Source organism: Lemur catta, chromosome 14 (genome assembly GCF_020740605.2).
Source record: "Lemur catta isolate mLemCat1 chromosome 14, mLemCat1.pri, whole genome shotgun sequence".
Taxonomy (NCBI): Eukaryota; Metazoa; Chordata; class Mammalia; order Primates; family Lemuridae; genus Lemur; species Lemur catta.
The window spans coordinates 29,471,730-29,495,753 of record NC_059141.1 but is presented as its reverse complement, the minus strand read 5'-3'; the positions used below and the strand labels follow the sequence as shown (position 1 = coordinate 29,495,753).

The 24,024-nt window shown below is 40.1% G+C and overlaps 1 protein-coding gene and 1 pseudogene across 2 annotated transcripts in view; both read right to left on the bottom strand.

The window, feature by feature from the left end:
- Positions 1 to 14,417, bottom strand: part of IDE (insulin degrading enzyme) — an 80,189-nt gene extending 65,772 nt beyond the window's left edge. The window contains exon 1 of one of the 2 annotated variants that reach the window (XM_045567808.1): positions 14,246 to 14,417. In XM_045567808.1, coding sequence (XP_045423764.1) covers positions 14,246 to 14,343 — 98 coding nt within the window. In that variant the 5' untranslated portion in view covers positions 14,344 to 14,417. The remainder of the gene's footprint in view (positions 1 to 14,245) is intronic. The other variant, XM_045567809.1, reaches the window with a different exon arrangement.
- LOC123649648 lies at positions 7,375 to 7,778 on the bottom strand (annotated as a pseudogene).
- Positions 14,418 to 24,024: the final 9,607 nt, after the last annotated feature.

Sequence of the window (24,024 nt, the reverse complement as noted above, 5' to 3'; positions counted from 1 at the left end):
CAGGATTCAAGTCCAAACATTGTTGCTCCAGAATCCTAGTAGCAACGCAAACCAAAGAACCTACATGCTCCTCTAGCCCCAAAAAGATCTGTAAATGGACTCTTCCACAACACTGTGACCAAGCCATAAAAGCAATGTTCAAATATTCAAGACTATTAGGTAAAAAGGTGAACCCACTTTGTGTTGCCACAGCAGGTAAAACTAGGCTCAATGGTGGACGGTATAAGAACAGCAACTGATGCTTATATAACCAATCTAACAATGAGAATAGACTTCACCGACTAGGTCATGTCAGGAGCAACATACCACCAAGTATTCAAGAATAGGCTACTCTAGGATATGGTTTTCAAAATATTTTTTAAAGAAGAATTATGCTTTCTTCCAATGAAATTTTTTTTTAAAGAGAGACAGAGTTTCGCTCTGTTGGCCAGGATGGGGTGCAGTGGCCCGAACATAGCTCACTACTACCATAAACTCCTGGGCCCAAGTGATTCTCCTACCTCAGCCTCCCAAGTAGCTACAACTACAGGCACATGCTGCCACCAGGCCTGGCTAATTGTTTTCATTTTTTTTGTAGAGACAGGGTCCCACTATGTTGCCCAGTCTGGTCTAGAACTCTTGGCCTCAATCAATCCTTCTGCCTTGGCCTCCCAATGTACTGGGATTAGAGGCATGAGCTACTGTACCCAGCCTCCCACTGAAATCTTATAGAAGTCTAATTCATAAAACAAAATTACTCTGGTTCAGGAAGGGAAGAGGAAGTCAGAGATATCCCACTACCATCACCATCTCAGGGATCCTCAGTGGCAGTGATACTGACAAAAATTCTCTAAGGCTCTGATAAGTACAGTTTAAAAATTAATGTGAAATCCCAATAAAAATACCAAAAAGCTATTTTATGGAGTTAGACAAATTGCTATTAAAGTTTATATGGAAAAAATAAACATGCAAGAATAGCTAGAAAAACACTGTAAAAGAAAAACTATATGTGCGGGATTAGACTTATCTGACATTAATAAATAATGTTTGGGCAATTGAGTAGCCATTGGAAAAAGATAGTGCTAAATCTATATTTAACACCATCCCCAATAATAAACTCTTAAGTAAGGGAACAAAATGTAAATAATGAAAACATACACAGACTGGAAGAAAAGATGGTTGAATTTCTCTTTAATTTTGGTGTAGGAAAAAAATGCAGGGGCATGGATCAAAAATCTAAATATAAGAGATAAAATTATAAAACTCTTAGAAGAAAACAGGACAAAAGTTTCATAACACTAGATTTGATAATAATTTCTTGAATATAACACTAAAAGCACAGACAACAAAAGAAAAATAAATTGAACTACATCAAAATTAAAATTTTCTGTGCAAAGGATAGCGTAAGAAGGCAACCTGTGGAGTAGGAGAAAATACCTAATAAGGAGTTAATATGCAGAATATATAAAGAACTGCAGCAAAACAACAATAGAAAACCAATTTAGATAAAGAAAAGATGCCAAGAGTTTTCTACAATTGTTGAAATACAAAAACTTATAGATCAAAAAAGCTCAGTGAAACCTAAATAAAATATATTAAAAAAAATTTTCTAAGGCCAGGCGTGATGGCTTATGCCTGTAATCCTAGCACTCTAGGAGGCAGAGGCGGGTGGACTGTATTATTGCAATAAAAAAAAAAGTCATAGGTCTTTTTTGGTCAAAGTCCTGTAAAGGATATCTTCGAAAGTTTGTTGCTTTAATTATCTCCTAGATAATCTGCAAAACAACTAAATTCTCAAGTACATAAAATCCTGGAATTCTAGAGCTGGAAGGAGGAGTAGCAGAAACCATCAGATCATCTCTCTCACTTTTGTAGACTTATTCTACAAATGTATAGATTCAGACTAAAACCTAGATCTACGTTTTTCTGTTCAGGAAATCATCAGAGAATCTTTAAAAGATTTTCTCTCATGTGCTCTTCCTCAAGAAGATACTAGAAGATGTGTTCTAAATATACCACGTATCTCTTGAATGAAGAAGCCAACCAAGAAAGAAAAAAAATTGAGAACCAAGAAAGAGATCCATTACAGGAGAGAAGCAAAGGGAAATTCCATAAAATGACTTTGTGGCAGGCCTGGAGAAAATTAGTCCAAATTACAACAAGAGAGAAAAAGTGTCCTGAAGGACAGTCTCCAAGGAAAAAATATAGAACCCAATAGATCATCTAATACATTTGATCACATAAGAAATTGTACTAAATGGCTGTCGGATCAAGTGGGAAGAATCAGATATATGTAAATAGGAAATTAAGAAAATGACAAGACAAAAACAAAAAGATGAACATAAAAAATGTATCAGATTACACTATGTGACTTAGCAGTGAACAATATTTATAAAATCATAATATGGTAAAAACCAAATACTGTTACATTCAAAATCTGATTTTGATAAGATGGGGAAATAAAGATGAGAGTTAAATTTTTACCTACTATAGAAACAAATCAGCAGATAACTTCTAAAATTGAGAAATTAAGAAATAACAGTATAGCATGTTATTTGGAAAATTAAGATAAATTTCAAAATAAAGAATTGAATGTGGTTGCCTTTGGGGAACAGGAACTAAGAAACAGAGTAAGAGCAGAGAACTGCTGTTTTTTGCTTTAAATCTTTTAGTACTCTTTGACTCATAAAACTCTGCACGTATTTTTTTTTTTTTTTTTTTGAGACAGACTCTCACTATCTTGCCCGGGCTAGAGTGCTGTGGCGTCAGCCTAGCTCACAGCAACCTCAAACTCCTGGGCTCAAGCAATTCTTCTGCCTCAGCCTCCTGAGTAGCTGGGACTACAGGCATACACCACCATGCCCGGCTAATTTTTTCTATATATTTTTAGTTGTCCGACTAATTTCTTTCTATTTTCAGTAGAGACGGGGTCTTACTCTTGCTCAGGCTGGTCTCGAACCCCTGACCTCGAGCGATGCTCCTGCCTTGGCCTCCCAGAGTGCTAGGATTACAGGTGTGAGCCACCACACCCAGCTGAATGTATTGTTTTGATAAACATAAAAAGTGAATTTTAAAAATCAGCCATATGTTAAACAGATTCATTTATGTTTTCCCTCAAAAGGCAAGATGTTTGATTTTTATTGTGTATGTGATGTCATGTGTTCTTCAAAATATCACCAATGCAAACACAATTCAGAATCTCATTCCTTCAGAAAGTCAATTATGCATCAGGTTTGTCCCATAAGCCATTTTCTTGTATGGGTAGGAAAAAAAACAATTGATGAATTGCAGGGCCCATCATGCTAGTCACTGCATCACTGGATATTTTTTATCCAGTCACTATTGCAAGAAAACTTGGATCCTTTTTGACAAAAAGCTCCATAATAAGCAGTACTATCTTTCTCATAAACTAATCTTTACTGAAACTTTGCTGTTATATCACAAAGGAAACTAGAGCTATTTTGAAAATAAAAACTGTTAAGAGCACCAATTGATTATAAACATTGATATCAGATGTCAAAGGAATATTCTTTATTATACATCCCTTCAATTTATGAACAAATTATGTAATCAACTGCTGCCAAAAATTCAATTATACTAGCATCATGACTTCAATTGATTATGAGAAACTGTGCCTATTCTCAGAACCACAGTAATGCTAGACACCAAGGCAAAAATCCTTTTTAGGTTCCAACAAAAATTAGAATTGTTAAAAATGTTTCATCTCAGATTCATGGCGCTACCAGGAACTTTAAAGATGATCTGGTCTGGCACCCACAACCTTACTGCCAGCCAATGGCAAAACCAAGATTAGAATCCAGTTAAATCGAGCATTTGTATATAAAGCTCTTATCCACCACATTGTCCCAACCCTTTTCAAACCAACTTAATTCCCATGAACAACTCCGAACTGCAAAAACCCTTGAAAATATACTCCAATTACTAATTTCTTTTCTTTCTTTTTTTTTTTTGAGAGACAGGTCTCGCTTTGTCGCCTAGGCTGGAGGGCAGTGGCACAATCATAGCTCACTGTAATCCCAAACTCCCGGGTTCAAGTGATCTCCTGCCTCAGCCTCCCAAGTAGCTAGGACTACAGGTGTGTGCCACCACACTTGGCCAATTCTTTAAATCTTTGTAGAAAAGGAGTCTCACTATGTTGTCCAGGCTGGTCTCGAACACCTGGCCTCAAGTAATCCACCTACCTCAGCCTCCCAAAGTGCTGGGATTATAGGTATGAGCTATCACATGTGGCTTCTAAGTTCTTTATAAGAAGAAACACATTCTGAACAAAAAGGCTCACTTAAAAATAAAAAAAAAGAGAAACACACACCCAAATACTAATTACTGGCTACAATGACATTTAGAATATGGAAATGGCAAATTGTATACAAAAATTGAATTGTGTTTATGGCGAGGGCTCCTTACTCCCAGAAGCCCATGGCCATGGACAAATGCATCCAAGAAATACTTACTGAACCCCTACCAAGCACTGCGCAATGGTGTCAGAGATACCATTATAAGGGGACCCTTGCTCCTTCAGAGCTCCTGGCCCAAATATAACTCCACACGTCTTAAGATAAATAGCCTGTAAAGTTAGGTAAAGGATCATAGTGTCAATTGAACTGGGGACCCACAATCCCTGCTGGACCTTGGTAGCATCCCTAAAAATCCAGCATATGCAACAGCTGCTGGTGGTATAAAAGCATGGAGGAAAATGGCAGAACTTACAACTAGAAAGGTCCTTTCCCCAAATAAGGAAACTGAGGCTCATAGTGAGGCCCCAAAGGTAAGGGTCATTTACCTTTTCTAATTCTTTATAAGCAACTGCTCCTTCCAAATCAAAACCTACCTTGATAAATATTTATTTTCCCAGTGCTAATCTCTTCACCCATACCCCTCACATATCTACTCTCTACTTTCTGGGGGCCTTCTCTTAGGCACTGTTCTCTTCCACTAGCTTCTTCCCTTCAGCTATCCACACCACATTCCCTATTTTCCCCTATGTTTTTTTTTTAAGTCTGCTCTTTCCTAGCTACCATCTGATTTCTCCAAATTCAATACTTTATTTTTTCAATATCACTCTGTAGGGCCCCATGAAATTTGGCTTTTGTCTCCTCCCCTTTATTTGCAGATTTCTACTGGTCTTTCGTCTTTTCTCAAGATCCCATTCTCCTCAAAACCTCTCTGGCTGGACACCTCTGGCCATTTCACTTCTGATATCATCTTCTACCTAACTCTTAACCTCTCCAACTCTGTTTCCTCCTTATCTCTAAATGTCAGCATTCCTCAGGGTTGGGGACCCCTTGCATCTGTACATATTTTTTGTATTTCCATTCATGTCTTCAACTCTATACTCAGATCTAAGAAACCAGCTCAGATCTTTTTACCAAGTTCCAGTTATATATATTTCAAATGCTTCCCGCAAATCTCCCCTTGGCTATCCAGCAATCACTTCAGACTCATTATCACCAACATCTACCATGTATTTTCTTCCCAAAACTATCTCCCTGTTCTGACTTCCCCATCTCTACTAGAGATGCCAAGCTACCTCTAGGGAGGTAGATAATATAATGGTCAACCCTTGAGGTTCTTGAGTTAGCCCAGATGAATTCACATCTGGCTAAGCCACTTACTAGCTGTGTACCCATATCCTTGAGCAAGTTAACCTCCTTGAGCCTCAATCTCCTTATCAGAAAGAAAAAAAAACAGATAACAACAATAACATTTTCTTACAGAATTTCTGTAGCTATAAACAACACATGGAAAGCTCCTAATATAACACATAACATATAACACGAATTCAATAAGTATCAGCTACTAAGCTACTAAGTGTTGGGAACCTGTGGCCTTAAAGCCACTTGTGGCCTTCTAGGTCCTTAAATGTGGCCTTTTGACTTACTTCAAATCTTACAGAACAAATCCTTTTATTTTTATTAATACATTTTTATTTGTCTTTTATATTTTTATTTTTAAAATGAACATATTTAAAATGCCAAAGAAAATAAGTGTCAACAAAATAATTGTCCTCCAGATTGACCAGCACAATTAGAAGATTAGTAAGCCATAAGGGCTAAATTGATGGCTGCTATGCTCAGGATTTAGTTCTAACTTCCTATCTGACTGGTGCCACTACTACAGGAGGCTGGTTGGCGAGAGTTTATGGGGGTTGAGTACATCAGCCTGTTATTAGCTTTTGACAAAGGTGCATTGGGTTTCTGTTTGAACTGGAATTTGTGAATAGTTGTACAGCTTGACAATATTTCTTAATTCTGTCTGCTTAATAGCCCACCGTGTCAAAGAAGACCAAGAGAATGATGAAGGAAGAAAACAGATTTTTAATGAGGATTGGGAATTGCAGTATGATCTTGTTTCTGCTAAAGATAAGACAATTTGCTTTTTTTGTGATACTGCAATATCAACATTAAAGAAATTCAATGCTCATCAGCATTATAACACTCGTAAGGACCACAAATATTTTAAATTAGAGGGAGAGGCGCAAAAGGTCACATTGCAGAAATTAAAAGATGAAAAGCAAAAGCAAAGACAGTTCTTTCAAGCATCAATAAGATGTGGAAATAATGCCACTGAAAGCAACTTTTAAAGTAGCTTATATACCTGGGAAAAAAGTGAAGCCATTCAGTGATGTAGAAATTGTGAAAGAATGCATTGTCAAAGTTATAGGATGCTTAGACTCCAATAATGTTTCAAAGTACAAACAACTGCCTTTTTCAAGGAGAACCATAACTGATCGGCAGCATGATTTAGCCTTCAATTGAACAGAACAACTTCATGCAATACTTCAAAAGGAAAATATATATTGTTCAATCACTTTAGATGAATCAACTGATACTACTGACTCAGCACAGGTTTTATTTTTTTAAATATGCATGTCTATTTTATTTCCATTAGAAAAATATTATCTATATAAAATTTTGGTCCACTACCTTTTCCTAGACCTCTACCATTCATATCTAAATACTTTAATTTTACTTAACTAAAAGCAGAATCACAAATCTGACATGAGAACTAAATATTTCACATCGTAAGTTTGATTAGGTGTGCTTTTGATCATTTCTCAGAAACAATAACTTCTTTTCTACCTGTTATTTCCCTTTACTTTTACTTATCTGAGTAACTATATAATGAGTACCTCTTTCCTACATTCAGTCATATGGGTGTACATAAGTGTAACTTACACCAGCAATTTTATTCATTATCTAATCTTTAATTCATGCTTAACTATCCCTATTATACGGTATTTCCATAACTTCAGATATTTTAGTCAAGCTTATGCTTTTATCAATTGTAAAAATTAAGAGGTTAATTAAAATGTTATATCAACTGTAAAAATTAAGATATCAAAAATTGGAACTGGAATTTTTATATATAAAAATTTTATAGTAATGCTATTGTGAAAAGTCCTTGGACAGCTACTGCTTCAATTTCAATTCTGCCTCCTTTGGGCAAAGCAGCAATCTGATAAGCAGCTCTTGCAGGAAAATTACTCTTGAAATACTGTTCGTACATGTCACTGACAGTATTGAAATCATTTATGTCAGCCAGCAAAACAGTTGTTTTTACCACATTAGTGAAATTACAGCCTGCAGCTTTCAGAATTTCACCCATGTTTTTAAGAGCTTGTTTAACCTCCTTTGCTACCCCTCCTGGCACAAGCTGTCCACTTGACAGGTCCATGCCTATCTGTCCTGAAATATAAATGGTCCTGTCAACTAATACAGCTTGACTGTAGGAGCTTAATGGCCCCTGGGGCTGATCACTTTTCTGATCAAGGACGACATGGTCAATCCTCCCCTCTTGCAGCCCCTCAGGGAGAACAAGCCCCAACTCTCCACACAGGTTTTATACTTCACTTGGGTCATAACAGATTTTCTTTGCTGCGAAGAGCTACTCACTTTGGGCACTCTTGCAAACAGAACACAGGTAATAGATACACTCAACAACCTTCAAGATAAATGTTGTGAAGTTGGACTGAATTTGGTAAATTTATTGAGTATACAGATGGTGCACCTTCCATGACAGGAAAACATGAAGGGTTTATTGCACAGATAAAAAACGTATTAACAGATCCAGATGCTCTCATTTCTTTTCATTGTATCTTGCATCAGCAAAATCTCTGTGCTAAAGCTACCATTTTAAGTGGCACTTTGCAACAAGTTATAACTATTGTTAACTATATTCCTGCAAATGCAACACAGCATGGTCAGTTTGGTAACATGCTAAAGTTGAATGATGAGGTATTCAGTGTGGATTTGCTTTATCATTCTAAAGTGCATTGGCTACAGCAGGGACAGGTGTTAGCCAAAATTTTATCTCTGTGAGAATAGATAGTTAAATTGCACGAAGAACAGAATCAGCCAGGTGAATTATTGAAAGAAGATTTCCACAGAAATGCAGCACATCAAATCAAATGACTTGAATATTTTTTTGCAACGTAAAACTCAGTCTATATCTGATATGTGGCAAAAAATCCAAGCATTTCAAGAAAAGCTATCTTTTTTCAAAACACTTCTTCTTCAAAAGGAAATTTCAGGTGAATATTTTCCCCAGTTAGCAAAGGTCACTGATGAGCAGGATGATATATGGGAATCACTTGAAGAATACACAGCTGTTATAGACCTATTAATTGGAGAATAAATGAAAGGTTCACTGACTTTGAGACTCATGACATCACACCCAAATTAGCATTTCAGCCTCACCTAGTTGATAATCACCAAGGCACCTAAAGAACTACAGGTGGAATTGATTGAGCTCTCAGTAGATGACATTTTAAAGTCACTGTTTGACAGTAAACAAGATCCAATTGAAACATGGAAAAATGCAGTAAAATACCCATGCCTTTAGCATCATGCCTGAAAAATGCTTTCTTGTTTTCAATCACTTATTGCTGCAAATCTACCTAACCCAAATCAAGACGCCCTTAAGGTCACAAATGATTGATACCCATCTAGAGGATCAACTGAAACTGCTGGACCTCCATGCTCCAACCAAATATTCAAATACTTTCCAACAAAAAGCAGACATAACAAAGTCATTAAAAGGTTGGTTAACTTTAAAATTAGCAAATTGTTTTCATTTTTTGAAATTATTAAGTATACAGTAGTTAGATTTTTACAAAATAATGTACATTTTTAAGTATATCTAATTGAAGTTTCTGGAATGTGATTACAGCTAAATTAATGCAGCCTTCCAATATGAAAAGGTTCCCCATCCCTGTACTAAACCTTTTATGGTTAATAGTAGCAGCAGCAAGAAGAGCCTTACAGCTGAATCTACCTAGATTCTACCACAGGTCAATCTTGTTCTAGGCTCTGGATGCACTTCCTATCCTTAAGCAGAGAAAATTAAAAAAACCCTAGTGGCAGCTCAGTATTTATTCATCAACATGGTTCTGATACTTTAACTGAACTCTTCCCCTGAGCTACCAACCTACAAACTAGATCCTCATGTTCATTCCCTTTCTGAGTGCTTAAGGACTGCTCAGTCCTGTCCTCTATCCTCAGGAAGTTGGATGACTTCCTGAAAATAACAGCCAGTCCTAAAGCGCCTACAAGACCGTGCCACTGTGCCCCACCACTGTACCCAACCAACCTGTTCTCTTGGCATGCCTTTGGAAAGCCAGCCACCTGCCAGGCAGGACAAACATCTCACCTGGCTGAACTTCTTCTTACAGCTTGCAGCTGAATCTCCCCACAAGAGTCTTCCCTACCCTGGTGGCCCCTCCTAGTTTAGGGTCACCTCAGCAGTAATCTCAAAGTCACTCAGGCTCAAGACCTTACTTAGGCTTCTTTGATTCCCCCATTCCCTCCCACTCAATCAGTAACCAAAGCCAGCTGAATCTTCTTTCACATATCTCCTGCAGACACTCTCCTTTCCTTGTCATTTGTACTACTTCTTTGTCCTGCATCAATTTCTGCCTGTATTTCAAACTGTGCTTCCAAAAACTAGCCAGATTAGTTGCCCAAAAACACAGCTTTCATATGTCATTCTATTGTTCAAAAAGTATCTGAGGCGCTCTACTTCCTACAGGATAAAATCTCACTGTCCTTTGATTATATAGTGAATTTTCCTACTTCTGAGCCTTTTGCTAATACTATTGCTTCTATCTAAACTATTCTCTCAACTTCCCTTCTCTGTTCATCCAAATTTTTATTTCCTTCAAAGACACTTACTTGCTCAAATCCTATGTTCTCTGTGAAGCCCTCCCTGATCTCACTGGTACAAGAGTATTCTGAGCAGAGAGAAAACAGTGCCAATGATCTGAGGCAAGAGTGAGTCAAGCAAGGAGACCAGTGTAACTGGAGTAGAGTGAGTGATTATTTTGGAAACAAGATCAGAGAGGTGATGAGAGGCTAGATCTCACAGGGCCTCTTTGGTCACTGTCAGGACTTTGTCTTTAAATCTGGGCAAAATGGGGATCAACTGCAAGGTTTCAAGCATTATGTAGTAAAGATCTGACATGACTTGGATTTCAAAAAGATCATGCTGCCAGTGGTGACAAGAACAGATTATATGTAGAGAAGCAAGTATAGAAGCAAAGAAACTAGTTAAGAGGCTATTATATTAATCTGGGTGAAAGTGAGTAATATGGACCAGGGTGGTGGCAGCGAGGCAGTAAGAAGCGGTAAGAATCTGCATCTACATGCTAACTGCCTGAGGGATATAAGAACAAGAAAGAAGTTACAATGACTCCAAGATACTAGCTTAAACAAATAGTAGAGACAGACATTAACTGAAACGGGGCGAACACTGAGGGAGGAGGTAGTTTTGGAGAAGATCTTGAGATACACTTTGGACATAAGTTTAAAATATATATTGAACATCCAAGGGAAAATGTTGAGTAGGAAGTTTATTACCTAAGTCTGAAATTAAGGGGTGAGGTTCTGGCTAGAGACATACATTTGGGAGTTGTCAAAATATGGATCGTGCCTATTTTACAGAATTTCTGTGATGACAGTCATGTTCAAGTCTGCACTGCCCCATATGGTAGCCCCTAGCCACACCTGGACTGAAATGTGGCCAGGGAAACTGAGGAACTGAACTGTTAATTTCAGTTAATTTAAATAGGCACATGCAGCTTGTGGCTACATGCTGGAGAAACTATATATAGATAGCACTGAAAGCAATATGATTGGATGAGAACTCTAAATGAACACATGTAGGTAGAGAAAATACCCAAAGATTGGTTATTGAAGCATATCAACACCATGGATTATTTGTGATAAGAAAAAAAATAAACCACCCAGGCGGGGCACGGTGGCTCACACCTGTAATCCTAGCACTCTGGGAGGCTGAGGCAGGAGAATCACTCAAGCTCAGGAGTTTGAGGCTAAAGTGAGCTATAATCACGCCACTGCACTCTAGCCCAGGTGACAGCTCAAGACCCTGTCTCAAAAAAAAAATTGAAAAATATAAAAAAGTAAAAAAAAAATAAGAGGCAGTATATGGTTAAATGTCAAATAGATGTTTCAAAATTATTAAGTTCAGAAGTTGGGCATGGTGGCTCACGTCTGTAATCCTAGCACTCTGGGAGGCTGAGGCGGGCGGATTGTTTGAGCTCAGGAGTTCGAGACCAGCCTGAGCAAGAGCAAGACCCCATCTCTACTAAAAATAGAAAGAAATTATATGGACAGCTAAAAATATATATAGAAAAAATTAGCCGGGCATGGTGGCGCATGCCTGTAGTCCCAGCTACTTGGGAGGCTGAGGCAGGAGGATCACTTGAGCCCAGGAGTTTGAGGTTGCTGTGAGCTTGACGCCACGGCACTCTAGCCTGGGCAACTGAGCGAGACTCCGTCTCAAAAAAAAAAGTTCAGAAAAGGGAACAATAACTGACCTGTAAAACAAAGTCTCAAGAGAAAGAAGGATTTAGTCATACAAAAGGAAGAAAAGAGAGAAAGGGTATTCCGAAATTGGGAATGAGTAGGTCATGTATAGGAGACATTATATTGGTAAGTCTGACTGGAGAAGAGGAAAGGCAGATTGAAAAGTTAGACTAGGGCCAGTCAACAGGGTGTTTAAATGCCGGGTCAAGAAATTTGGACTTGATCTTGAAATAGTACAGAATCATTGGTGGTATCTAAGCAAGACAGTAGCATGAGGCAAGTGTGGCCATCTCTGTGAACACATTCTTCCTACTATGCACAGTAGGATTGATTACCTTCCTTGACATCTGAATATGTGGTAGCTTCAGCTGTTAGTACTTTCCTTCCTAAAACAATGCCCTGATCACTTGAGTTGGATGTGTATTTTCCTTAACATTTTTAGGGTAGAATATTCTAGATGATTGAGATTATCTCATTCATTATGCTTTGAATCCCCCAGAGCTTCCCCCTCTGAGAACCTTATCTTGAAACTCTTGTTGGTCAACCTACACCTTGGACTTAATCATAGTGAATAGCTGGAGGGGATGGGGAACACAGAGAAAATCTAACTGTAACTAAAACATACGAACCGCTTAGTTGTATTAAACTATTAAAACTGATGCTTTCTTTAAAAATCAAAAATTCTGTACACTGGGGACAATAAGGAGCTAAGCCTAACCTATCAATGAACAAAAGTGATCTGAGCCAAAAGAGGGCAAAAGGAGGAACCCTGCCTATGCTCACCACTCTGACTTTTCTAAGTTCAGGGATCCTTTTGCCTGTTGTAGTGGATTTTCTAGTGGGAAACAGAGGAGAGAAAACAAGTTCCACAGATTCTTCATTTGCATTTTTAGTACCTTTGCTACCATCAGAACACAGGTAGTAAAGACAAAGTTCCAACAGGTTTCTCTGCCTCAAGTTGCTCTCCACTCCCTTACATCCTGCACACAGCACCAAACTAATTTCCTAAACTACCAGTTTCATCAGATCATCCCCCCACCTAGCTAAAAACTCTTAATGGCTCCCTATCTACTATTCACTGGAAAAATCCCAACTAAAATTCAAGGCCCAGGCTAGCATTATCCTACTCTTATAATACCGGACTTGTGTCCTCATAATTCCCCCAGAGAAATTCTCTAAAGCTCCAACCAGACTAATCTGCTCACTGTCCCCCATCACAAACTGCCTGCACACTTAGGCCAGATTACGCCCACGCTGTAGCCACACTCCACTCCTTCTGCCTTTTCCTTCAAAGGCCAGCCTAGCCCCACTCTTCTATTTCTGCCCCTCCACCTGTGCTCCTAAAGCACACACCACCCATACTGCTCATCGTCTGACCCTCTTCAACACATCCCTTTTAGCTGGCTATCTCATTCCTCAAAATTTCTTGGAAGGCAGACCACATACGTACACAGAGGGTCTATCACAGTGCCCTGCACTTAGTAGGTCCTGGATATTACTGACTAAAACCAGGAGGGGTTCAAATAATGTGCAAGTAGGGCGAGATAATACCGCCTGTTTTTACCAATCCTTCTGCATTCATAGTAAAGGGTATTTAGCGTTCACTACAAGACTAGCATACGTATTCGTACAAATTTCTAGTATACGAGTACACAGAGCAGCGGTAAAGTGGAGGGAGCACGCCACCGAACGGCAAAAAACCTGCGTCCTAATCCTGGTTTTGCCACAATCGCTGCAACTGTAGGGAAATCACACAATCTCTGAAGCTCAGTTGACTCAGGTGTAAAACAAGGGAACTGCTGTGGAGGATCCCAAGTTATCTTTCGGCTCCCAAATTCCCCCCCGACAAGAAACACAACACTCATCTACTCGACTAAGCGGAGACCGGCAAACTTTTACAATTCCCAACGCGGGCATTTCCACACAGTCCTGGAAGCTCGGTGCCCATACGCAAGGACAGGGCTGAGAGCCAGGTGAGAAACGGTGTCCCAGGACTCGCCCGAATCCTTTCCGCCGCGGTCAGGGAGCCAGCCGCGAGCTCCCCGCCCCTCACAGGCAGACGCCCCGACAGTGGCGCGGCACAGCGCGGCCCTGGGAGCAGGCCGAGGGGACTCCGTCCGCGCCCCGCGCCCCTCGCACTTGTGGCACACGCCCCGTGACCCTGGGTCACGGCCCCCTTCTGTCCTCACCGGCCGAGGGACGCCCCCACTCTGGGCCAGGACCCTCGCTTCCGCCAGGCGAGCCGCGCTTCCCGGCGCTAGGGCGGCCTCAGCGCGGCCGTCCGGGCCCCAGGCCGGCGGGACCGGCGGCGTGAGGGGCGGCGGCGGCGGCGGCTTTAAGTGCTGAATCACCACTTTGCAACCCGAGCGCCAAACCACCGTGACCTACGGGCCCCGAGGGCCCGGGCGCTCCGCTCCGCTTACCCACAGAGGCGCTCCGGGGGCGGGAAGCGGGCGCCGAGGACGGAGCGGAAGGTGCTGGGCAGTGCGGGTTGCAGCAGCCACGCTAGCCGGTACCGCATACCCCAGCGCAGCCGCCAGGATCACCGCGAACGCTTCCTGCTTGTGCAGAGAGCCGGCCCTGCGCACTGCGCATGCCCAGTCCACCGCGCCGCGCCGTCTCCTGGGAGCCGCCAAGAGGTAGCCGCTCCGGGTTTTGCCTGGAGCCGGACAGGGAGGGGGCGGCGGGGCGGCGGGACGACGGGCGGCCCAGGCCTGAGCTCGCGGCGGGCGGGACTGGGTTGGCTGGGGAGCCCCAGGGGCCCAGTAACCAGCCTTTCCTAGGCGGGGAGGGTGCCACCTGGGTCACACTCCGGCGCAGGGTGTATCTGGCTGTTAAGGGTGTCGGGTGGCGCTCTTGAACACGGAGAGGGCACACAGAGCCAGGTTTTCTGAGGTGCCCCTATTAGCTAGGGCCTCCGGCCCTGCAGGTGTTGAAACGAGGTCGTTGATCTCAGCAGCCTCACAGAAACGAATCTGCGGCGAGCGTGCGGCCCGCGGGCTCCCTCTAGAGCGCGGTGGGGACGTGGACCGCGAGGGCAAAGGCGCCAGGGACCTGGCTGGGGTGGGGGGTGGGGGTGATTCAGACTTGGGGTCTGCCAGGGGGAGGCCAGGACCCGGACGAAGTTTCCAAACTGGGGAAGCTAACAACAGTTAAGAGGAAGGTGGAGATGAGACACGCCACAGCTAAACAAGGCTTTCGTGGACATTCAAATCCGGAGTAGAAACTACTACTCTGTACTAGTACTGCTACTATTGTCAGCCTACTTCAGTCATACTTCTAAGACAAGGAGTTTTCTCCTTGGTGCTTTGCATCCACGAACAACCTCATTGTTGTTGGAAAGTTAGAGCCATAACATGCATTTTATAGAGTCTTTAAGGAAGAGTGTGATTAGCGATGATGACTTCCCAGCTTAAGTACTTTTAGGTTTCTCAAGTGGCAGATCAAAGACTGCAGCCAGAAACAATGCCCTGAATCTTATTATTGATGCAAATGGAAATTCAGTAGGAGAATCCCTTAACCGAGTTGATGCTTTATCAAACAGGTACCCAGAGACCTTTTTTTTACAATGCAGTTTCACCTAAAGGTAAACCTTTGGATGGAAACTGAGGTAAAAATGACTGCAAGTTAGGGCCTGGCATGCTGGCTTGCACTTGTAATCCTAGCACTCTGGGAGGTCGAGCCAGGAGGGTTGCTTAAGCCCAGGAGTTTGAGATTGCTGTCAACTAGACTGACACCACGCCATGGCACTCTAGCCTGGGCAACAGAGCGAGACTGTCCTAACAACAACAACAACAAAAATCTGGTAATAAAATCTATTAAGAAAATAATTTTTTTATAATTACTGCAGGCTTCCTGGTGGTATATGCAAATACATAGTTTTGAAAACCTTTAAGTTACTGGTCCCAACGCAGACTAGACAATCACCTTGTAGCAGCTCCTCCGAGTATTAATGCAGAATTTCTGAATACATTTATGCTCCATTTATTAATGTAATCTATAAATGGGTCAAGGGTGGATTCCATTTTGTAGGGCCTTAAACATACAATTTGGGAGACCTCTTTAAGAAATAGAATACAAATTATGAATACAAGATTAGCAATCAAATTAAAATTAATATTTAGAGGCCTGGCACAGTGGCTCACACCTGGAATCCCAGCACTTTGGGGGACCAACGCTGGAGGATCACTTAAGGTCAGGAGTTTAAGACTAGCCTGAAGAACATAGTGAGACCACATTTCTACAAAAAATAGAAAAATTAGCCAGGCTTGGTGGCATGTACCTGTAGTCCCAGCTACTGGGGAGATTGAGGCAGAAGAATTGCTTTAGCCCAAGAGTTTGATGTTGCAGTGAGCTATGATGATGCCACTGCACTCTAGCTCTGGCAATAGAGCCAGACACTATCTAAAACAAAAACAACAAAATGTAGAGAAAATAAATCACAACAAATGACTCAAGACTTAGAGATTTGGGACCCTTTCTTTTGAGATCCCTTTAGGCTATTTATTAGAAATGCTTATGTAGAAGTGCTTCCAGAGTGCAACTGGCTGCCCCTCTATAACTCCCAGTTTGGGGCCTGTGCAAGTGAGGGGCTCTGAAATTTAAACTTCATTAGCTTCATGATAAATTTCCCTCTGGTTGGAGTGGATGTACTAGATATGAAAGGATAATATTAATATAGTCTCAATACAGAGGAGGTGGAAAGAAACTAACAATTTTGAGGGTCTACTGTGTGTCTTGCATTATACATAGATCATTCATTAATCTTCACAATCACACCCTGAAATGGATATTCCCCACTTACCAGAGATAAGACAACTGTGGCTCAGAGAGGTTAAGTAACTTACCAACAACTGCAAAAAAAGAGTGGAGTTGTAATTTGAACCCAGGACTTTCTGATTCCAAACCCTGTGATTCTTTCATATGCTGATTTGTTGACTTGACAAACATTTATTGAGTACCTTCTAAGTACTAGGTGTTATAAAGGTGCTAGGGATACAGCAGCAGATAAAAAAGACAAAAGTTTCTGTCTTCGTGGAGCTTAAATTCCAGCTGTGTGAAGAACACAGATAATAAACAAGTAAGTAAATAAGTGATATGAAGAAAAAAAAAACAGAATAAGGGAAGAAGAAATAATATAGTAGGGGGCTATTTTAAATGGGATGGTCAGGAAAGGCCTCTTTGAAGAGATGACTTTTAATCAGAGCCCAGAATGAAGAGAAAAAGTGGGCAATGTGAAGATCTGGGGCATAACCTTGACCACCCTCACACAACCCAAGTATGAGGTGTAGACCACCTAGAGAACTAGTTTAGAAGCAGAAAACAGTAATGCACTGAAATCATTCCTTGCTCAAGATGGGAAAATTAGATACATATTCAAATATGAGTATTCTAATATACCTGAAGCCAAATATAAATTATTTTTTCATTTATCTGTGCTCTAAGTCCCTTCCATTACCCCAGATAGAATAGTGTTTACCACAGAGCTGAGCCAGGAGTTCCTAATGAATTGAAAGAAATATATATATGTGTGTGTGTGTGTGTGTGTGTGTGTGTGTATATATATATATATATATATATATATATATATATATAAAGGGAAAAAAAGGAAGCCCGGTTGTGGTAGATTGGCACTTATTTCCTAATAGGTAATGTTCAGGAAAATAATGTCTTTTGAACTAATCTAATCTACTGTCTTGTTATATATTCAAAATCTGAATTCTAGATCCAACAGCTCAAAAATTTTATGGTAATAGCTAAAGAGAAAGGACACCTAAGTAATTAATAATGAACAAAAATTTAAAGTCAGTTTTATAATAGTTTTTGATGGAGTGGGAGGAAGATAATTCCCAAAGAGAAGGGACATTCCTAATGTGTTTCTAGTTACCACTGCCCCACAGTCTTGCATGAGCCTAACATACTTATTAAAGAAATCTATAATTTGACTCCTAGTACTGTATGAGGTAAAGTTCCACCATATTGCATTCTATACCCAACACACCTGTAGTAGTTTCCTGTGGTTACCACAACAAATACCACAAATTTAGTGGCTTAAAACAACAAATTTATTCTGTCATAGTCTAGAGGCCAGAAGTTCAAAATTAAGGTGTTGGCAGGGCCACATACCCCATAGAGGATCTAGGGGAGAATCCATTCTTTGCCTCTTCCAGCTTCTGGTAGTTGCCAGCTTCCTTGGCTTGTGGCCATGTAACTCCAGTCTCTGCCTCCATCTTCACCTTACCTTCTCCTTCATGTGCCTTTTCCTCTTCTGTCTCTTATAAGGACATTTGTCATTGGATTTAAGACACAGCTGGGTAATCCAGGATGATCCCGTCTCATCCTTAGCTTAATTACATCTGCAAAGATACTTCTTCCAAATAATGTAACATTCACAGGCTCCTGAAATTAGGACACCACTCAACCCACTATACCACATTTCCAGCCTCTATTCTCACCTGCCACTAACTCCAGTTCACACAGTTGTCACAGCTATTGATGCTTGCGACAATACTAAATTGCCAGTTCTCTAGCAATTTCTAAGCCCAGCTAAAATGTCATTGCCTTCACAAAACTTTCCCTTATTTCCATTCTTCACACACATTGGAAATAACCACTCCCTGATCTGAGCTGCCAGAGTAGTTTACCACTCTCTAAGGACACTTATTTGAATCTTAACCTTCCGTATTTGTAAGAAGCAATAGATTAGGAATGATGCCTTAGTCTTTTTTTTATCCCACCTGGCAGCAAGCACAGTGCTTAGTAAATGTTTGCCAAATGTATATTTGCTAAATCTTATCAAGCCTCTAGATGTAACTACCATTTACAGGAAATATAGGGGATATAAGGTATAAACATCTTAAATCACATTATAAGAATGCAATCAGCAAAATTTAGAATGTTCAGAACACTACAGCACAATTGACTCAATTTCTTTGACAAATAAATTGCAAAATAAAAAAGACCAAGGAGAAACCTATGGATTAAAGAGGACTTAGAATTGACACACTATGACACATTTTTTATAAAATTTTACATGAAAATACAAAGGCACAGGAAGATCCAGGCCAGTCTTTTTTTTTTTTTAAAGACAGGGTCTTGCTCTGTCACCTAGACTGGGTGTAGTGGCACAGTCGTAACTTGCTATAACCTCAAACTCACTGTAACCTCAAACTCTTGGGCTCAAGCAATCCTCCTGCCTCACCCTCCCCAGTAGCTGGGACTATAGGCATGCATCATCACATATGGCTAATTTAAAAACATTTTTGAGAGAGGGTCTTGCTATGTTGTCCAGGCTGGTCTTGAACTCCTGGCCTGAAGTGATCCTCCCATCTCAGCCTCCCAAAGTGCTGGGATTATAGCATGAACCACCACACCTGCCAAGCCAATCTTGGAGAAGAATCTGGAAAACTTATACTATAAAATATTAAGAATTATTATTAAGCTATAGTAATGAAGACGATATGATGTTAACACCAGGGCAGATAGATAGGCCATAAAAATCAGTTTGGTAGTATCTGTTAAAGCTACAGATGTACAAACCCTATGACCTAGCAATTCTACTTCTAGCTATATACCCAACAGAAATGTGAACATATGTCCATGAAAATACATATACTAGAATGTTCATAGTAGCATAATTAGTAATAGTTCCAAACCAGAGACAATCCAAATGCCTATTAATAGTAAAATAAAATACACAGGAAAAAGAAACTGAAATATTCACAGAATGAAATATTGTACTGTAATGAAAATGAACAAATAAAAATTATACTAAAAAATATGGATAAATCTCACAGATGGTAAAAAAAGCCAGACCCAAAAGAGTATATACTATATGAGTCCATTTATACAAAACTAATCTCTAGTGCTAGAGTTTAGGTTAGTAGTTACCCTTGGGTGGCAGTGACTGACAGGAAGAATAATAGGGGCTTCTGGAGTGTGTTTTACATGGGTGTGCCCAGTTTTTGAAAAGTCATTGAGCTTCATTTGTTTACTTTTCTGTTTGCAATACTTCAATAAAATCTTCAAAAAAAAAGATAATCTTCAAAAAACACGAAACAGCAAAAAGAGACATATTAACCAAATGAAATGTTTGGTTCTTGTTCTTGTTTGGATCTTCATTTCAACAAACCCATTGTGAAAAAGGAACATTTATGAGACAATCAGGAAAGTAGGAACATTGACTAGATAGTTATTTGATGATATTAAATAATTATGTTAATGTTTTAAGTATGTTAGGGGATGTGGGGTTTTTTTCAGTCCTTTGAGATATATACCAAATTTTTTTTTTTTTTTTTTTTTTTTGAGACAGAGTCTCACTCTGTTGCCCTGGCTAGAGTGCCCTCACGTCAGCCTAGCTCACAGCAACCTCAAACTCCTGGGCTCAAGCAATCCTTCTGCCTCAGCCTCCCGAGTAGCTGGGATTACAGGCATGTGCCACCATGCCCGGCTAATTTTTTCTATATATATTTTTAGTTGTCCACCTGATTTCTTTCTGTTTTTTTTAGTAGAGACGAGGTCTCACTCTTGCTCAGGCTGGTCTCAAACTCCTGAGCTCAAACAATTCGCCTGCCGCGGCCTCCCAGAGTGCTAGGATTACAGGCGTGAGCCACCTCGCCCGGCCTATACTAAAATATTAAGAGATTAAGTAGACTAGGTACAATGGCTCACACGTGTAATCCTAGCACTTTGGATGGTGGAAGGGGGAGGATTGCTTGAGGCCAGGAGTTCGAGACCAGCCTGAGCAAAGTAGGGGGACCCTGTCTCTACAAAACTTAGCCAGGTGTGGTCGTGTGTACCTGTAGTTCCAGCTACTTGGAGACAGAGGCAGGAGGATCACTTGAGCCCAGGGGTTTGAGGTTCAGGAGTTTGAGGTTGCAGTGAACTATGATGACACCACTGCACTCTAGCCCAAGTGACAGAGTGAGACCTGGTCTCCCAAAGAAAAAAAGAGAGATGAAATAATATGATGCTGGGATTTGGTTCAGAATAATTTAGTGGAAGATGAGGGCATAGGAGGAAGAACATAGAACAGTAATGGCCATGAACTGATAATTGTTGAACCTGGATAATGGATGCCCTGGGGTATTTATTTATTAACATTGTTTGGCTGTGGAATTCTAAAATCACATTTTCCAAAATACTTTTATCCCAAATCATAGAATATTTATTGACATTGTTGGGCTGCAGGATTATAAAATCATACTTTGCCTAGGGTATTTTTATTATATAATGTTATTTTCTTTGCTTTTGAATGTTTGAATTTCTCCATAATAAGAAGTTTTAAAATGTATATCTGTTTTAAGTACAGTACTATGGTAATAAAATACCTAAAAGCCACATGAATTTTTAAAAATGTTTATAGATGAGTGATTTATTAATTATAAATTTGTAAGAGTTTTCCTAAATGACTCATACTTGCTAGTCCTTAAAGATAAGCTTGAGTTACTTTATGGACAGTACCTGAAATATTAATATAAAATCTATAATGCATATTTTCCACAATTAAGACTACTCAATTTATCCATTCAACAAATATTATAGGCCCAGGACTTGCTGTCAATGTTCAGGATACACCAGAGAAAAGAGCAATCAGGTTTCTATTCTTGTGGATTTACACAATAGTGAGGGAGATAAATAAGTAAATTAATGCTTACATAAAATAATTTCATAATGTGATTAAAATAGTATTAGAGTAGCCAGGGTGGGTTTTCCTGTTGTCCGACTTTACCCAAGTAATGGTTCTGGGACTTTCCCTCCATCATCACTACTGTCCTTCACAGGCAGGGGAGGCAGTAAGGATCTCACCATCTCTATTAATGGCATTATGCTGTCCTGGGCTGTTGACAACGAGAGTGTGCACATGGCACAGTTTAGGTGCGAGCTCAGCAAAATTTCAGAGCATAGGGGTCAGTGTTTGGCTGGCATAGGCAGTGTCATAGGAAAGCCACCTTCTATGGCCCATCTCATGGAATAACTTTCCACCAGATCCTCTGCTCAGATGCCCCCTCCCTACTCTTCTTTCTCTTCACGGCCCCTGACCTCCATCAGCTTCTTCCCCTCACATTCCTGTCTCTCTACCCAGTATCCCAGCCAGGAGTTTCTCACCTAAAGTTTGAAAGCTGGGGAAGGGCAGTCATCTGCTTCTCCCTCTATCTCTGTCTTGCTTAGGGCTTCTCTCAGGACCTTCCCTAAGAAGCTCGTTTGAAAGTTACAAAACTAAATATTGTTTTTTCTCTTTGCATTCCTCCCATAAGGACCCTAATTCCTCTCAATGCCTTTGGTCTCTAGGGAAAGCTCCTGAGGTTTAGAAAAGAAAGAAAAGCACAGAGAGTAAAATGTTAACATCTTCTTTTGCTATGTGGAGATAGAAAAAAGGGGATTTTATGAGAGAGTTTGAGGGGCTACTTCAGATAGAGTGGTTGGGGAAGGTCTCTCTGAGGAAGTGACATTTAAGTTGCGGCTCCTTCTTAAGGAAGGACATGAGAACGGGTTAGGGAAAACTTCAGACAGTGGAAAGATCAGGCACAAAGGTTTGGGACAAGAAAGAGTCTGGCATACTTCAGTAGCTGATGGAAGGCTCCCTAAGCTGAAAACCTCTTCCTTCCCGTTCTCCCCCAATTAGTCTTTGTTACTGAGATTCTACTGTCAGAATACTAAAAATCACAACCAAAATCTGGATTTGGGGAAACTCTATACTTAAGCATCTTTGGACTATTTTAACAAATTCATGAACTGTGTTTTTTTCCTCAGGTTATAAGCACATGCGAACATGCTTACTATTGTTCTCTTTATACCCACAGACATACAGTAACAGAACCTAACGTGATTCTGACAGCTATGAAAACAGATGACTAAAGTCAAATACTCCTCTACCGTTTACTAAAGAATAGCATAGGTGTTGCTCAAGAGCTTAAAAGATCATACAAATAAAAATGATACTTATAAAGAATTTTTAAGGTCTTAGAAGAATGGTTAGTGTTATGTTAAATTATGTTAATATGTTAAATAAAAATTAAGGATGCAAAACTAAATATTCGATTATGATCTCAATTATTAAGAATATATAAATAGAAAACTGGAAAGAAATACATCAAAATATTAATAGTAGTAATCACTGGATGGTGGAAATCTACTATCTATATATAGGAGTTCCAGAAAGAAAGAACAGAGAAAACGAGTGAAATGTTCAATGAATAATTCAAAAACATTTCCCAGAACTAAAGGAAATGACTTGCCAGACTGAAAGGATTCACTGAATGCTTAGCCCAATAGATGAAAATAGATGCACACCAAAGCACATCATTGCAAAATTTCTAGTCTAGTCACTAGAATGAAATGTCCAGCTACAAATAGGCATAAGAACCTAAATACAGGTCCGGTGCAGTGGCTCATGCCTGTAATCCTAGCATTCTGGGAGGCAGAGGCAGGAGGATTGCTCAAGGTCAGGAGTTCGAGATCAGCCTGAGCAAGAGCAAGACCCCGTCTCTATTAAAAATAGAAAGAAATGATCTGGACAGCTAAAAATATATATAGAAAAAAGATTAGCTGGGCATGGTGGCGCATGCCTGTAGTCCCAGCTATTCGGGAGGCTGAGGCAGAAGGATTGCTTGCGCCCAGGAGTGTGAGGTTGCTGTGAGCTAGGCTGACATCATGGCACTCTAGCCTGGGCAACAGGGTCTCAAAAAAATAAAAAAATCAAATAAAATTAGGAAAAAAAAGAACCTAAATACAGATTGTTAATTTAATCAAAAATTGTAATATTGGGTGTATGGGGAAGGGAAAGAGAGGATGATAAAGTTTGAGAACTAATTCCTCATCTACCATAAGATTCAATAAATGTCTAAAATTGATTAATCAAAAGGTAACAGTACATACAAATTCCTTACAAACATGGAAACATGTAAATGCTAGAAAAAAATAGCTAAAAGAGTTGAAAGTGGGGCTTCTGGGGTGGAAGTCTGGAGGCATTGGTGTGGGGCGGGATGAGGCAGAGAAATACTTTTTTGTTGTTATAAGCCTTTTAGAACTATTTAACTTAAAACAAGATGTCTATGTTTTACTTTAAGAAAAATAAAAATCACCTGGCACAGTGGCTCATGCCTATAATCCCAGCACTTTGGTAGGAAGCAGGAGGATCACTTGAGCCCAGGGGTTTGAGACCAGCCTGGGCAACATAGTGAAAACCCATCTCCACAAATAA